Source organism: Mustela nivalis, assembly GCF_964662115.1.
Source record: "Mustela nivalis genome assembly, chromosome: 10".
NCBI lineage: Eukaryota > Metazoa > Chordata > Mammalia > Carnivora > Mustelidae > Mustela > Mustela nivalis.
This window is the reverse complement of record NC_139029.1, coordinates 46,084,983-46,102,363: the sequence shown is the minus strand read 5'-3', so window position 1 is coordinate 46,102,363 and position 17,381 is coordinate 46,084,983. Positions and strand designations below refer to the sequence as shown.

Genomic DNA, 17,381 nt, shown 5'->3' with positions numbered 1-17,381 from the left:
CTCATGTGCCATAGAAAAATCTCAGAAATTTTAACATGTAACTTCTTTTTTATTTAAATTCAATTTAATTAACATACAATGTATTATTAGTTTCAGAGGTAGAATTTAGTGATTCAACACTTGCATATAACACCAAGTGCTCATTACTTCAAGTGTCTAACATGTACGTTCTAAAGAAAACTTATCAATGTGTCCTTTATGCTTAAAGAGCCTGGCCATCAACTTCTTTAAGTCCAAAGAAATAAAAATAAGTGAATTGGAAACAGACAAATCTCCCATATAGAATAATTCAAAATACTATATGTAGATATTCCACCCTCAAGGAAGTGAAGCATAACTCCCTGCTCCTGGAAATGTGGGTTGTGCATGCTGACTTCCTTCCAAAAAGCACCATCTAGAAGGAGGAGAGGAGTAACTTATGGATGGAAAAATCTAACAAACAATACCTTAGCCAGGTGATCAAAGTCAACATCAACATGATGTCATACTGACAGCATGTACCCTTGATATGATATGATGAGAACAGTACTGTGGTCTACCGAAAACATACTATCCAAGCCTCATCATGAGGAAAACATCAGACAAATTCCATTAGAGGGACCTACTACAATACACATGACTAGTCCTCTTTGAAACTGTCAAGGTCATCAGGAACTGTCACAGCCAAGAAAAGCCTAAGGAGATATCACTAAACCATGTACATTTATGGTATCCTGGATAGGATCCTGGCCATTAGGTAAAATATAAATAGAGTATGGAATTTAATTAATGATAATGTCTCAATATTGGTCCATCAATTGTAACAGAGGTACCATACTAATGTAAGATACTAATAATACGGGAAACTGGGTGTCAAATATTTAGAAATTCTCCTATACTGTCTTCACAACTTTTCTACAAATCTAAAACTGTTTTAAAATAAAAAGTATACTGGGAATTATAATTAAATTTAATAGGTCACATTTTTAAATAATTTAAAGACTACTGCCAACCAGGAGAAATTTCTCTTAGCCTCCAGTGTTAGAAACTGAGTTCTACTTCTGAGAGGCAGTGAGGTTCTTATCTGTTTACTCAGTTAATCTTGATAATGCTCTAATCTTTGCTTTGGCCACTAGGAAGCTTGGATACAAATCTATTAGTAATTATGAAGAATCTTAGAGCTTTTACAAAGTTCATACCTTCACCTCAGTTGCTCTAGTAATATTTTCACTCCTTTGTGATTTTTCATACATATTTTATCACTTTTAATCTTATCCTATTATCAGTCTTCTTAAATCTCTTTAGAGGGAGGATTTATATATATATGAGACTATGTTTTTGTCTGATGATATAAAACTGCATTGTTGAAATTGCTGACTTCCCATTTGTCACGTCACTAAAATTCTGGGTAGTGACCCACTCAAGGGTTAGAACTGCTTCAGCTTCCAGCTGAAGCATCCAGCTTCAGCTTCTGAACTGCAAAATGGTGGCAACACCACCTGCTTTAACCAATGGTCATGAGGGCTAATGGGGTTCACATCTGCTAATATGCTTAGCACAGATAGAGAGAAGGAGCCTGAAAATGATAACGATCACATTATTATGAGTAACAAAAATAGCAATCATTATTTTCATTCTTAAAATGTAAAGAATGGAGCTGAATTACAAATTAATCATAGGCCAGGTGGTGACTTGCTCGGTGACCCAGACACACAAGGGAAGCTACCAAATTTAGGGGAATGAGAACAATAACTAAAGGTGGGTGGACAATATGGGGAGGGTAAAGCCAAACGGGAAGAGGAGGAGGAGGAGGAGGAAGACTTCTTACACAATGTCATTGCCAAAAACAAGTCTGAAAGCTTTAAGACAAGGTGAAATCTGATCACTCTTTAGCCTTGACTCCACTAGAATAATAAAAAGCGAAAAAAGAAAGAAAGAAAAAAAAAACACCCTCTAGTTTTACTGGCACTCATTTCCCCAAAGCCTCCCAAACACAACAATCTCAGTAAGAGCCAAATAAACACCAAATCTGAACCTCTCCTTAGCCCAGACGATGCCAAGTTTATGTTTCACTGCCCCAAGTTTTTTGGTATTAGCTCATTCAAACTCACACTTATTCTAGAAAAGGAGACAGACAATGGGGATTTTTCATTAAAAGAACCATGCACTGTTGCTGCACTGGGTGCACAGCACCTCTAACTCCCTCAGTGATCCTAAGAGAACACATCCAGATGAGGACCTGAGGCTTAGTGGTGGAACTAGTTCACTCCAGGTTCTCATAGACAGTACATGTCGGAGAATACTGAGCCCAGGTGTGTCTGACTACCAGGATTTCCCTCTTTCCACTATGCAAGAAACGTAATGCAAAGATCCCCTGCCAAAACCCATAGAGAAGGGGAACTAAATAAAATAGCGAATTCCTTCAAAAAATTTCTCAGCAGTGTGTTGGAAGTTCCTCTGTTACCTTATCAGCTCACACTGTAACACCCCAGACTGGGTGCTGTCATTGTCCTAATTCTACATGTGAGAAAGCACAGAGGGCTTACTTGTTTCATCCTCACTGTGCAGGTTGAAACAGAGAAGGGATAAGGAATGGAGAGAGTAAGGAATCAATAGGAGAGAAAGACAGGGGTAAGAGCCAGGGGTTCCAGGGGGAGGGCAGCCACCTCGCAAGAGAAACTCTGCACCTGGTCCCCAAGGCCACCAGTCTCTGCTCGAGGAGAGAGACGCTGGAGAAAAGGCCTCTAAAGGTGCTCATGACTCCGGGGCAATGGGCAGATGAACGTGGGATTGCAGATTCGTACTAATGAAAACAGAACGAGTCATGAGTGTCATAGCCAGTAAGAAAAAAAAAAAAATGGCAAGGAAGACTGGACAGCCAATATATCATTTCTGAAAAGTAAACCTTCTGTTTCCTGAGGGTTTTGGATTGTTGTGGGTGGGGATGGGAGCCCCCAAGCACATTCTGATAGGCCAGAAAGAAGCTCGTTTTTAAATTTACCGAGTTCACTAGAAGTTTTTAAATACTTCCAACCCCTCACAGGTGAGAAGTACCTTAGAGTCATACATCACTTCCCTGTATATTCTGTTAAGCAATGTTGTCCAAAACTACCTGATCATATATAGCCTCCTGGAGTACTTGTTTAACCTATACATTCCCGGGTACCCCAAGGAGATTCTGTTCAGTAGGCTCAAAATTGGAGGCCCTGGGGATCTGTGCTTTGAATAAATGAGTCAACCGATTCCTATCTTCAGGCTAGTTTGGAAAAACTGCTTTAACAGGACTCTCCCAACAAGCATTCAAGGTAGGTATCATGATCCCCATTTTAAAGATAGGTTCAAAGAAGGAGAGGGCATGCCCAGGGTCACACAACTCACATCCGGCAGAATGGAGAACTACAAATCACACTGTGACTCCACAGTCCGCATGCATGCCACCACACTGAAGTCTGAGCCAGAGCTAGCTTCGAAAGCCCACTCCTTGCTATCATAATACGGTATCTGACACCAGGAAATGCAAGTAGAGTACTACACAGCACCAGCAAGAAGAAATCAACTCCCTGGGTTGAGTAACACTCAAGAAAAAAGGGAAGGGGGACGCCTGGGTGGCTCAGTTGGTTGGACGACTGCCTTCGGCTCAGGTCATGATCCCGGAGTCCCGGGATCGAGTCCCGCATCGGGCTCCCAGCTCCACGGGGAGTCTGCTTCTCCCTCTGACCTTCTCCTTGCTCATGCTCTCTCTCATTGTCTCTCTCTCAAATAAATAAATAAAATCTTTAAAAAAAAAAAAAAAAAGAAAAAGAAAAAAGGGAAGGAAAAAAGGGTCGTCCTACTCCATCTGCAGTTCTTTTTTTTTTTAGATTTTATTTATTTACTTGAGAGAGAGCACAGAGGAAGAGAGAGAAGCAGACCCCCAATGAGCAGGGAGCCCAACACAGGGCTCAGTCCCAAGATCTTGGGATCATGACCTGAGTTGAAGGCAGACACTTAACTGACTGAGCCACCCAGATGCCCCTACAGTTCTATTTTGCCCTCAAATTTTGTGGGCCAATGGGGTATTGCCAACACCCACACTATTAGCAATGCTTTGATTGATAGGTCCATTTGGCTAAAATGATGGAAATATTTCTTCCACTATTGCACAAAGGTAGAAAAAAAAGGTCCCTCTAGTAATAACGTTAGACAATGTCACACCACAAGAAGAATGCCCTAGATGAGATCTTCACCCACACCCTGACATCCCCATTGGTGACAGCAGTACAACAGTGACTAACTGTACCATCTGTGGTAAAGCTCAGGCACACACACCCCCACCAGAGCCTGATCCCACTGGCGGGCTAAGTAGCTGGGGTGTGCAGAGGTCATGTTTATGCATGGGTCCCCACTACCCTGAGACGGGCGGCTAATGATATTTTCCCAGGCGGCAGGGGAGGATAATCACATGAAGAATGGCGTGCTTGTGAAACACGTCCTCTACTATCTCCTTTCTGGAAGCCTCTCAGGCTGAACTCTTATCAACTCTTATCAAGAAAAGGTCCAAATATGTATTTATACAGGCTTACCTGTCCTCTGAGAAATGATCCTCTTCTTCACAGATCTGTTCAATACAGATTATCTAAATCATTTTCAAGATGAGAAAACCCCTCCCCGTCCTGCTGTCTCTCATGGGTATCCCCTGAAACCTGTTGTCAGGATGACAACAGACTTGCAGACTTTGAGATTTCATGTTCAACCTGTCTCTACACACACACACACAGCCACTCTGTTAATTATAGCAGCTGCTACCTCACACCAAGTATATCTTAAATTGTCTCTGCCATGTAGCACATACGCATTTATAACATTCACAATTTATGGAAAAATATTGTGACTTCAACATATAGACCTCTACACTCTGCAATGATTCAGGTACATTAACATAAAAAGCAACACACTCATCCAGTTAAAATCAGCTTCCTCGGAAAACAGATCTCTTCCCTTCATTTTAGGGCCCCCCAAAACTCTTTTATTCATCATGTAAAAAGTGCCTTTGGGAAAATGGTCACATTTCATGATGGACTGTTCACGTCTCCTTCAAATGTGTCCAATTTTAATGAATGGTCTTCACCTTGGACACCAACATTCCAGGCCTCGTAGGAACAATGGTGTTTGGGCATGTGCAGTGGAGGTGAAAGATGGATTCAAGATGTTTCAAGTATGCAAAATCGCATGCAGATGTACAAACAGTACGTCCAGTCAAAGCGAGTTAAGAAAGCAATATATATACAGACACCCGAGAATGGATGAACGCAAATAAAATCCAACTTGTAATTAACATACCGTGCTGTGACACCTGTTGCCTTCCACGATAAGAAGTCTGGGAGATCAAAGAAATGTCCCGCCTTATCCCAGCACGTCTCTCTCAAGTTCTGCCAAATTAAATATATATTAGAATCAATTATGGGCCTTTTTCCCCTATCCCTCCCCTCTTTCAATAATGTTTCAAATTTTTCAAAACAAAAGCACAGCCAACAATGTCCCATAAAACATCTGTTCAGGGGCTGGGGGCCGGGGGCAGGGCAGGGATGGTATGTATAGTACCTATACAGGAAAGAAAAATTGGCAATTATTGATCCTTCTAAAAATGACCATCATTTCCCTTTTATCCCCTTGGCCGGTCTGGAGGGGGAAGGAGCACACTCTGTGAGGGTGTGCAATCCATCTTCCCATGGAGGGGTCACAGAATACACTTCAAGACACACAGCAAGATTTCAAAGCTGAACGGTCATCAGCTGGGAAGAAAACTGCACTAAGAAACTACCCCATGAGATGGAATGTGTTCCGCCATGCAGAATTCTCCCCACATCAACGGGTTCCAAAGGCAGGAGAACAGTTGGTCCCTGCCTTCAAAGAACGTCCAGTCTGAGCCAAAGAGAATGGCACATACCCAAATTATTCTTATAAAATACCTAAATGTTTGTTTCTTCCAGTGTCTTCCACATTGCCAGTGTGGTCAGATTTTTTTCTTGCGATTGGGCTTTTTCTTCCCTCTGCCACCTCTGCCTAGGACACTGATTCCTCACCCACCACCCTGTTGCCTCCCGGGGTCCATATGACCTGCCCCTGTTGGTTAACCCTATCCACCCTTCCTTGAAGAAGCCTTCCAGGATCTCCCACTCGGGGTAGGTCTGAGTCGCATATAACCCACATCACCCCGCAATTATTTCTGTACCATCTTTCTTTACTGCGAGAACATAAGCTCTACAATGTCGAGGACCTTGTCGGGCTTATGGACTATGATATACCCCACAACTCTCTCCTCTCCTCCCCTCCACAGGACTGGACGGTTAGCCATGAGGCAGAAGCTACCAGACTCCAGTCCTCCTTACACATTTAACTGGACCAGGGATGGACATGTGACCTAACTGAGCCAGTCAGGATCCTTCTACTCAGGATCCAAATGGAGTCATTTAATTTCTGCCTATGAATAAGGGGAGATAAACCTGGAAACTGTAAAGTGGACATTTTCTGCCAAGTACCTAGAGAAGTAGAACTTCACAAAGAGAAGAGTAAAGCAGACAGAAGCAGTAGCAAGAAAGGTTTCCTACCAACCAGGCAACTCTCCAAGTCCTGGTTTCAATTATTCCCTTCCCAAGAGGCTACAATAAAAGGAATGTATCATAAGCACAAGAGTATCTTGGGGAACCTTAGGGCCACAGTGAAGAAGATCCACAAGAGAGATATTCTAGAATCTGTGAGAGGGTGACACACAGCAGACACTCATTAAATATTTGCTGAACAACTAGACAACCTCTCACTTTCACCTTCCAACTTTTCATTTGAGGCGCGCTTCAGAGTCTAGAAATGGATTTCACCTGTGTTATCTCCTCAGCATGAGGGAAAGTTCTGAGTATTATTCCATCTACTTTATAGACATATGACTGGCCTTTATCTACATTTGCCCTCAAATTCTCTGAGTCCTTCCTACTTCCCCCCCTTCCCTATCACTACTATATAAGCTATTAATGTGCATGACAGCAAAAATATAATCCCAGGTCCGGGGTCCCATTCAAACAATAGTAATATCAAAAGGGTTCAGCAGTAAATGACAGTGTGAAGCCCATTTTCCATTACTGTTATTTGTTTTAAATTCCTAAGCACTGAGGTGAGAGCTTACATCTAGAAAGAGCTAGGCTTCTCTTTGAATACCCATACGTGTTCATGACAAACAAGGCAAGACTTAGAGCTGACTAAATGTGCCTATCCCATCTATAAACTAGTGGTGTCCTCAGGCCCTAACAGGGTCACAATCAGGAAAATGGTAGCCTTTGAGGCTGTGTGAGTCAACCTAGCAGTCTGCCTTCTTCAGGGCAGTCCCTGACATCTCTTTCCCTGTGCTCTGTGGTCTCAGTGATCAGTTTCTAGGGAGAAGGAGAAAAGGTAGCCTCCTTCCACGGGCTCCAGGAATCCAGGGCTGGTCACTAGAAATGAATGGCTAAACCACAGCAGCAACAACCAGCGCTTCAAGCCAAAGCTGAACAAGATTCCTAAACTCTGAAAACAACTGCTTCTGTTAGATCTTGTATACGGCCATTAAGGATTTCGCATAATGAGAGCTTTCAGTCTGGACAGCCTGGAGCCAAGCAGACAGCCACCGTGGACAATGGGACCTGAGCAAATGTCTCCAAGAGAACTTCAAGCTTCTTGACAAGAAGAGACACACTGCAATAGGAAGCTTGAGGAAGCCAGGGAATGTCATTTCTTCTTGAGACCAGGCCAGCTTCACCTACCAAAGCCACAGACCCGAGTCCAATGTCTGTCTATCGGATGAGAAACCAGAAGCATCTAATTAGAAACATGAGGTATCCTTAAGAACACACGTGGTCTTGGAGGAAGAGAGAGCAGTCTGGTCCCTGCTTTCTCTAAAAGCAGTCTGGAGATTAGCCAGCAAAGAGAAGGGGGCAGAGTTTGCAGGGATGAGAAGGAATGTCTCCTGATGCCTGATCTCTCACTCTGAGATGCTGACAGACTGTATGTAAGGATCCCATGCTGTTCTCATGTTGGGCCACATGATGCACAAGTGCATTGTCATCAGATGCCGGGTGGGCCAAGAGCATGTAGCCCCATGCATGGATTTTTAATGCAATTCTGTGGGGAAAATCTCTCCTTCCCTTCCACTCCCCAGCCAGTACACAGTCCCAGCTGAGGGGCTCAATCTTATTGAATTAATTCTATTTTTTTAACCATCGGGCCTGTCACTATCTTTCCTATATTCCTCCGCAGCTCACAAGAGAGCCCCCACACACCTCATCTCATGTGATTCTCAGGGCGGTTCAGAGGTGTGTAGGTGAATACACAATCCAGTTTCAGACAGGGCTTAGGCTAAAGTCACATAGGACTTCTAGCTCTAAAGTGAATGTTCGTTTCTCCCACTGCACCACAGTCACCATCCTGAGGCTCCGGGACCCATCAGAAATGTGGGGTTTGGCCTCTGGGAAACATCATGATAGAAGCCACTGCCATTCTTTACTGAAGAAAACAAACAAAACACATTTCTGTACACTAAAAACTTTCAGAGATTTCTTCCAATCCTGATCAGCTCATTTAACTTCTACCAACTGAAAAATACCTTCCATGCACGGAGGGTGAATGGGGGAGGAGAAGCCCAGAGCAGGCCCTCAACACTAGTCAGGCTTAGCTGTATCCCATCATGTGACAGCTGAAGCCAGTGCACACCAGACACTCTCCGTGCAGAAGGAGTTAAGCCTATCTTCCGGTTACCAAGCAACTAACAAAAACTAGTCTTTTCAAGAAAAAAAGAAATCGGTGGTGATTTGGGATGTATGACTTGGCATGAAAGGCTTCTGCATTCCAATAACAATCCTTTGAGCTAAGCAATCCCCCAGGCTTGAAAACAGCTAAAGAGAACAACTTCTTACTTTTTTTTTTTTTAATCATCTATTACTTCATAAAACCACAGCATTTCTTGGGAGGTGGCTACAACTCCAAGTGCACACAGCTGCAGGTCTCAGCAGAGGGTGGGGACAGAGCAATATATCCAAGAGTTGGAGCCAGGCAGCAGCCGCCCTGCCCGCCTCGGGGCAGAGCGATGTAACTTTCTCCCTTGCCCTTTCCTTGTGTGTCCGGGGAGGCAGGGAGGTATCTTTCAGCTTCTCGAGGCTGAAAGAGCTAATGGAAATATGAAACAAGTCCTGCAGGGTATGTCAGAAGACACCAGGGTCTGGGAGCAGCATGAGAAGGTGGGGAGGAGCAGCTAAAATGGGATCATCCAAGGATTTTATTATGAATTGCATAGAGATTCTGTCTGGGTATCTGCTGCATGCAGTGAAGAAAAGGGAGGAAACAGAGCTCCCTGATTCCCCACCCACTGAGTGATCCTGCCTGAGCAGCCCAAGTCCTCACAGTGTCGTTTTCCAGCATTTAACTTCCAATGAAAAAGCAAAACCTTATCCTCACTCTACGTCCAAGACTCCAAATTAGGGCACAGACTGATAGGCCAGAGAAGAAAGATGTTTCAGTAGGAAACGTAATCCTCAACGTCATTCTGAAAAGAAAAATGATGCTGAAAACATAGAGCGGGTCATAATCTGCAGCCAGAAACCTCCCAAAATGAATGAAACAACTGTGTGTTTCAGACTCCCATCCACAAAGAAAAGACCAAACACCAGACATATTTCAGGTCAGACAGGCAGATACACGGAGAGGTTTGTGCTACTAGAGGCGTCTTTCTAAAAACTGAAAACTTACCATTGCGTTCCTTTGTTTAAAATGATCCAACAGTTCCTCATGGCCTAGAATCGCTGAACTCCTTGGCATGGCTCTCAGGACACTCAACACCCTGGCTCGAGCACGGCCATTATAATGATGAATCCTTCCGGGCTCATCTCCTAGCACGCTTCAGCCAGCACTCACCTCATTTCCTCCATGTGCCCAAATGCATTAAGCTCCTTCCACATTTCCACACCTTGTGTGGAGGCTCGTGCCTCTACTTGGATTGCCTTCCCCACCTTCTCCCATAACCAAACTTCTACCTTTGATTCAACTCCAATTCAAATGTCATCGGCTCAGTGCATCCGTCCAGGCCCTCGCTGTATCCCAATTATATATACATGTGCCTAAATCCACCTGAAAATGACAGACTCCCAGAGGGCAAAAAACAGCTCAAAAATAAAAAAATAAAAAAATAAAAAGGGAAAAAGTTTCGGGAGTTATAAAGAAATTTAAAGTCAGGCCTTTTCAAAAGAAAATGACAGCAGGGCTGGAGAAAGATGTGCACAAAAGGAAAAGGTAATTAATAAGATGATGTATGGCAATAATGTAATGAGCCTGATACCAAGGTTTGGTGAGTCAGCCTCATAACTTTATCGTAATATTTTGTGTAGGTCATATATTTGCCTCTAATGAGTAATCACAGACAAGGTTCAGAGGAGGGAAAGGGCTTCGGGGTTGGATTAGCCAGAAAAGGTTCCATGGGGAAGAGATGTGAGCAGAAGCCTAGAGGTCAAGTTGAACAAGCATCTATGCCGCTACTGAGAATGAAACCCAAGAAACAAAAATCTGAATTGACAGGATTGCCCCCATTAGAGAAGGATTTATTTAACTATACCATCATAGAACTTATTTGGGAAATGAAATAATTCCATTGCATAATTTAAATTAATCTTTAGGAACTCGATTTGTACCCATCCTTCCCCACCCTCTCCCTAGAGCCCTACGGTTGTACAGAAAGGCAAACTTATAACCCACAATAGACTTGATTTCCCAACCATAAAAAAAAAAAAGTTAACCATTTTCACAAAAACCAATCATATTTAGCAAAACTGACTTTGCCAGGAATATGATACCACCACATGCATTAGGAAAACAAGGCTGTGGAATGTGGGCTCTAAGAACACTGGAGTCAGGCAGACCTGAGTTTGATTACTGGCCTCACCACTTCACAGCTGTGTAGCTTTAGGCAAATTAATTCTCTAAGCCCCAGTTTCCTCAAGTGCCATATTACTAGCATCTATCTCAAAGGATGTTGTGGGAAATAAATGAAATAATGTAGAGTGCCTGATCAGTCAACAAGTTTTACCCTCGTTACTACTATAGAGCTCCATGTGTTTTAAAGCACTTTGACATGCATGATCTCATCTGCCCTGTATAATTCTGTAGGGCAGGGAAGGCAAGAAATGATCAACCTTACCTTGTAGGTTGAGAAACTAAAACCCAGAAAGGGAGCACACTGTCCTAAAGCTACACACAGATCAGTACAAGGCAGACTAAAATGTAGCTTGCTAATGAGCCCAGGACTAGTTCAGGTGCCCACCTCCCAAAAGCATAGTAAGATGCAGAAGGACCAGGAGGAAAGGGGGGAGGTGATGGTGATCTAGACAACATAATTCTTTGTGTGTGGTACTGTCAGTGGGAAGGAGGGATGGACAGGGTCCTAATATGAAGAGAAGGCCTTGGAAGGGGTTAGAAAGTCTTGAAACAGACATGAAAGAAAGCAGAAGATCTGGACCAGTGAGAGGTTTTCCCTAATAATTCATTCTCCTGGATCCCTTGAAGCCCTTCTCATTGCTTTTCTACTTCTTAAGCAACTTTTTCCCTTAGCTGCCCTTTATGGATATACACCAAAGTTCCTCCCTCACCATTCACGTGCTGCCTGGGAACTCTCCATTACTACCACCGTTCCAACCAACTACAAGTCAGATGACCTGCCAAATCTCAAACTCTACACTCTCCTCTGCAATGTGCCTCCCGGATGTTCCACCACACCCCTAACTCAACATGTGCAAGGCAGACTCTGTGGTCTTTCCAAAATGTTTTCCTCTGTCTTGATTTCTATATCAGTTGATGCAGGTACCCAAAGGGTCATCTACTTCTACTTCTCCTTCTCTTTCATTTTGTACTTCCAATCATCCATCTAATTTAAGCTCCAAATTAATTGATGAAGATGTCCCTACCACTTCATCCTCTATTAATATTAGTCAGGGCTCTCCAAAGAAACAGAACCAAAAGGAGAATAAATAAATAAACAAATAAACACACACACACATAAGTGTGTGTGTGTGTGTGTGTGTGCATCCTTCACATATATGAAATTTTATACATATATATTAAGAAAATTATTATAAGGACTGGCTCACACAATTAGGGAGGCTGAGAAGTCCCAAAATCTGCAACAGACAAGCTGAAGACCCAGAAGTTCAAATCTGAGTCCGAAGGCCTGAAACCCAAGAGAACTGATGGTGTAATTTCTAGTCTGAAGGCCAACAGCTCAAGACCCAAAGAAAACCAGTCCAAGTCCAAAGACAGGAAAAGACCAATGTCCAACTCAAGGAAGTTAGGTATGAGAAGTTCCCCCTTGCTCAGCCTTTTTGTTCTACTCAGGTCTTCAAATGACTGGATGAGGCCACCTTGGGGAGGGCAATCTGTTTTACTTGGTTTACCAGGTCAAATGTTAATCATATCCAGAAACACTCTCTCAGATACACTCAAAATGATGTTTGAACAAATGTCTGGGCACTCTGAGGCCCAGTCAAGTTGACACATAAAATTACCCATCCCACTGTATCTTAGATAATGATCCTATTTTCAGGCCATCCCATTCCACTGCCTAGATTACAGCTACCATACCTATAGCATACTCTACAAGTGGCCACAACTCTTCCTTTCCCTGTATTAATGCCTTCTGCAGTTATAACCCTGTAGCTCTCCATCAAAAGGTCAATCTGTTTCTCTACCACTTTACTTGGTCTGCCTTACAATTTACTTTGACCAGTGGAAGGGAGCAGAGGTGCCACTTTGTTACTTCTGAACAGAGGCTCTTATCTTCTTGGGGTGGAGTGCTGCCTAGTGAGGCAGCTCAGGCTGGCCTACTGGACGACAAGAGAACCCGTGGAACAGAAATGAAACACCCAGTCAAGGCTCCAGACATGCAAGATTGCTAAGCAAAGCCAACACCAAAATCTTACCCGGGAAACCTACTCTACTCTTGACTGAGTGGAGATCAGAAAGATCGTCTATCTTAGCTCATCCCAAATCAGCAAGCTGCATAATTACAAAGTAAATAAATAGTTGGTTTTTCACTCCATTAAGTTTTGAGGTGGTTTGTTACCACCCCAACTGATAACAGCAGCTAACTTTACATCTCACCCCCTTTGATTCCCACCACCTACAAAGCCAATTAGAACACAATCACCTATATAACATGTACATTTGACTATAAAAATCATTCACTCATTCCTTCATTAAGTATTTACATGGTATTGTCTACATGTCAGGTACTGTGCTCAGTGCTAGGGAAATGAACAAACAACACACAGCTCCTACCTACAGAGAGTTTTCAATCTAGTATACTTTGTACCCTTCAAAGTTTTCTACCTTTGTAGTTAAAAATAAAATTCACTAACATGGCATATACAATCCATGTCTTACCAGCTTCATCTCTGATCACTCTGAGATACTATACTAGAATCACCCACATACACCGTGCTTTTTCTTACCATAACATCTTTATTCCTAGTGTATCCTACTCTTCCCTCTTCAACCTGGCCAACATGTACTCATCATTCTGTACTCAACTCAGGTATTACCCACTCTACACATTCTTCCCTGATTCCCCTAAGCTGAGTAAGGTGCTCCCATGCTACACCCCCATAATACTCTGTGAATATCCCCATATGGCACCTCCCGTCATAACCATTCATGGGTCTGTCTTCTTCATTAGACTGAAAGCCCTAAGGGGGGGGGGCAGTGAGTCGGGGGGAGACTATTGGTTTTTTTTCCAGTCTCTCTATTCCTAGGACCTAGGATTGTATCTGCTTTATAGATGACGAATAATGTTAGCTGAATGGATGAATAAATTAGTGAGCAGAGATGTACAAGCTAAAAAGGAGTTTGTGGAAATGGGAATAAGGAATGAATGAATAAATGAATGAGACTGTGAATAAGAACGGTCCCAGACTCTCTTTCCTCATTCAAGTTAATGGCTTTTCACCGTCTGTCTTAGGAGCAGAGACATTCTAGCCAAGCCAGACTGCCAGGAAGATAAATTTCTCTTCTTGGGGGTGAGTAGGTCTTTGGAGAAGTTTCATTTTAATTGGAAAATGGATTCATTCACTTCCTGGCTTGGATTCCTGGGTCAGTGCAACCCCGTGCTGAATGGCTGCCAAGTACCACTGCAGAGGGGGCTGAGGCGGGAACAGCATTCCATCAAATGGGCAGTGTTCCGGGACACCTGAGGACAACCTGGCGTCAGGTCCAGGCTGGCCCTGACATGGATGCACCCTCCTCTTTCTTCCCCAAATTTCCTTCAACGTGAAATTTACTTATCCCCTTCCAGTAAAGGACAGATACACTCTACTATTCCATTTGGTGTTTCTCTGGGCCTTATTTGGGCAGGCATATCCCACTGTTCAAAGTTCCACTGTCATTTCCTGCAAGGCACAGACAAGGTCCACAACGGAGAAATCCCTTCACAACTCAACTAGTAGAAAGAGATCGTAACTTCATAACCTCTTATAATGGATGTGGACTAGCTCAGCATCACAGGAAACAACCCTTTCATAGAACACTTCTAGTGTCTTTTGTGAAGGTCTTTGTAGAGGGTACTGAAAACTATGATTTCTGTGACCCAGCTCCAGCTTCCTCTCGTGCCTCATCTCTCAACACCTTCACCTGTCGGCTCCCCACCACCCCAGTCCCTGATTCTCCAAATGGATTGAGGCAGTGGCAGTTCTGAAAATGCAATATGCTGCTCTCCACAGAGGCGCCTTGAACATTCTGCTGCCTCTTCTCCAGAGACAGAAGGCAAGGGTGTGTATCCTGGCTCTTAACACTTCATAGCCGTGGGACTTTGGGAAAGCTACTTCACCACTCTTCACTTCAATCTCCTTGTCCTATAATAACTACAGAGAACAATACTGCTACTTACACCATTGAGTTGTTGAGAGAACAAATGAGCAAATGTCTGTGAAACGTTTAGAGCATGGGGCACAGAGTAAGCACTTCTCAAATGACTGTTCTTATTATTAGAATGTCAGAGGCATGACTTGGTTCCATCTTCAGGAAGGAGCAGGAGCCTTAGAGACTGACCCATTCAGCTTCAAACCTTGGTCCTTCTCCTTTTTAGTTGTGTCTCTTCTGGCCAGTGAGTCGCCTACTCTCTGCGGGTCTCATGTATGTACACGGCAATGCCCAGTTCACCGTTCTGTTAGTAGGATCCAACTTTATGAGTTTATAGACATTAATGTGCCCATCTTGGTACATCCCCAATAATGGTTAGTTTCCTCTGCAATCCTTACTCTTCTCAGATTATATGGGGGCCTATCTGTCTCCAACTAGACTATTTCCTCCTTTAAGGGAAGGACCATAATTTTCTCATCTGTTCCACTATAATTAGCATGAAATACTTATTTCTCAAATGAAATATTTATTGACTATGCTACAATCTGTCTACAAGCCCTGGTTTGTGGTCAAGTTTGTGCTAAGACCATGCATGAAAAGGCAGGTGTATACTGGCCCCAAGTCTCATGTTGTTTATTGGGTAAGTGGAACAGAGTCTGCGTATGAAACACTTGGCAGCCATGTATAAAGAGTACAGAATGGTCCAAGTTTAGGGGTGCCTGGGTGGCCCAGTCAGTTAAGCATGTGCCTTCGACGTGAGTCATGATCTCTAGGTCCTGGGATCTTCTGGGATTGTGCCCTGAGTCAGGTTTCCTGCTCAGCAGGGAGTCTGCCTCTCCCTCTCTCCCTGACCCTCCCCCTGTTCATGCTCTCTCTCAAATAAATCAATAAAATCTTTAAAAATAATAATAATAATCCAAGTTTAATCATACCTGTTATAAACTAAGGATACTGCATGGTCATGAAAGAAAGAGATGGCTGTGGGCAAGCAGCCAAGGAAAGGTGTTATGAGGGAGGTAGTGTCTGACCTCAGCGTGGAGGGAAGGCACAGATCAGGAGAGATGGGGTGGAGGGTGGTCTAGCTCGTGCTGAGAAACTGCCTGAGAGAAGCTCAGGAAGAAGCATCAGTTGTATCCCCAGCCATGGAAAAGGAATCCTGAGAAGTTCAGCCTGAGAGAAGGATACTGAAGTACAGTAAGCGGAAATCTGAATTTGTATTAGACACTGAGGTCGGAAGGGAAAGGGAGACACCATCAGTCCTGGTGGGGAGTGGTTTGTGAAGGCGGTTTTAGGAAGTTTGGACAGAACGCCATGTGGGCAGTCTGGGGGACGGAAGACAAAGGAGGCAGGACAGGAGGCATATGCATTTCTGACACAGAAGGAGGAGAAAGCGCAAGAAAAGGAAGGGAGGAAGAAAAAGACAAAGCAAAAGATGGACAAAAAGAAAGAGGAGATAGGGCAAAGTAAACTAAACAAACAGGTTAAACAAGAGAAATGAATAAAATAAGACAGAAAAGAAACAGAAAAATGAAGACGTGTGGAAAACAACAGCAGGACCATGGCAGTGTCCCCGACGAGACACACCATGGAGAATGCAGGGCAGGAGCCAGAGTCTGCTGTCAGTCTCTCTCCTCTGGGTGAATGAAGTCATGGCTGATGTCACCGCCTCTGAGTCACATGTCCACCAAGGGAGAGGTGGCAAGAGCCCCTGCCTGGAGTTTAGTTCCACCCTCCTGGACAAGAGGGGTTCAATCATCGCTCATTCTCTGGGGTACTGTCTAGTCTGGTCCTGATGGCACTGAAATGAGGACACTTCTCCTCTGTTCAGGGAGGACACGGCAGCCACGTGAGCCCTGGGTTTCAGCTTCAGGATCTTGAGATGGGAGTATCAGAAAAGAGGAGACAGATAGTTCCTAGCCTCTCTCTGCCTGTGACTGGGGTATGGTGGCTCTATCCATGTGTAAACAGGAAACTCCCATCAGGAATAGTATTAAACACACAGATGGGACTCAAAAGGTGCTTTCTGAATGACTCGCTTCACTGCCTTCCCACGCACAGGACTTGCAGCCCCGTAGAGGTCTCATCTCCGCAGATCGGTAGAACTTGACCAGGGCCGAATCCACGTACCCAGCCTGCCTTTTGCAACCCACCCCACCTGAGGGCTTACTTAGCTCCCCTCCACCATCAGCCCCTGCCTACAGACCACTTCCTCCTGACTCCTCCCCTCACTGGGGTGTACTTCCACAGTGACCTGAATTCCATCCAACTTGCAGGGCACTGTGACTTCCTTTCTTCATTTCTATCCCTTTTCTAGAACAGAAGGACCTGGGGAACAGGGCCTCTTATGTTCACTGCTATAGTCCCAGCACTTTGCCGAGTTCCTGGAATACAATACATTTTCAATAAACATCTGCCGACTGAATGAATGTCCCTGACTGATTCTGGTGGGAACTGAGGAGCATGCACTGTTCATAGAGCACTTCTGAAAGGTGTCCTCATTCTCATAG

At 43.9% G+C, this 17,381-nt stretch overlaps 1 protein-coding gene across 21 annotated transcripts in view; it reads right to left on the bottom strand.

Moving 5' to 3' along the window:
- FGGY (FGGY carbohydrate kinase domain containing) overlaps positions 1-17,381 on the bottom strand; it is a 399,594-nt gene that overhangs the window by 325,226 nt on the left and 56,987 nt on the right. For all 21 annotated transcript variants that reach the window (XM_082687728.1, XM_082687723.1, XM_082687710.1 and 18 more), the window contains one exon: positions 5,299-5,387. In XM_082687728.1, the coding sequence (XP_082543854.1) occupies positions 5,299-5,387 (89 nt within the window). The remainder of the gene's footprint in view (positions 1-5,298; positions 5,388-17,381) is intronic.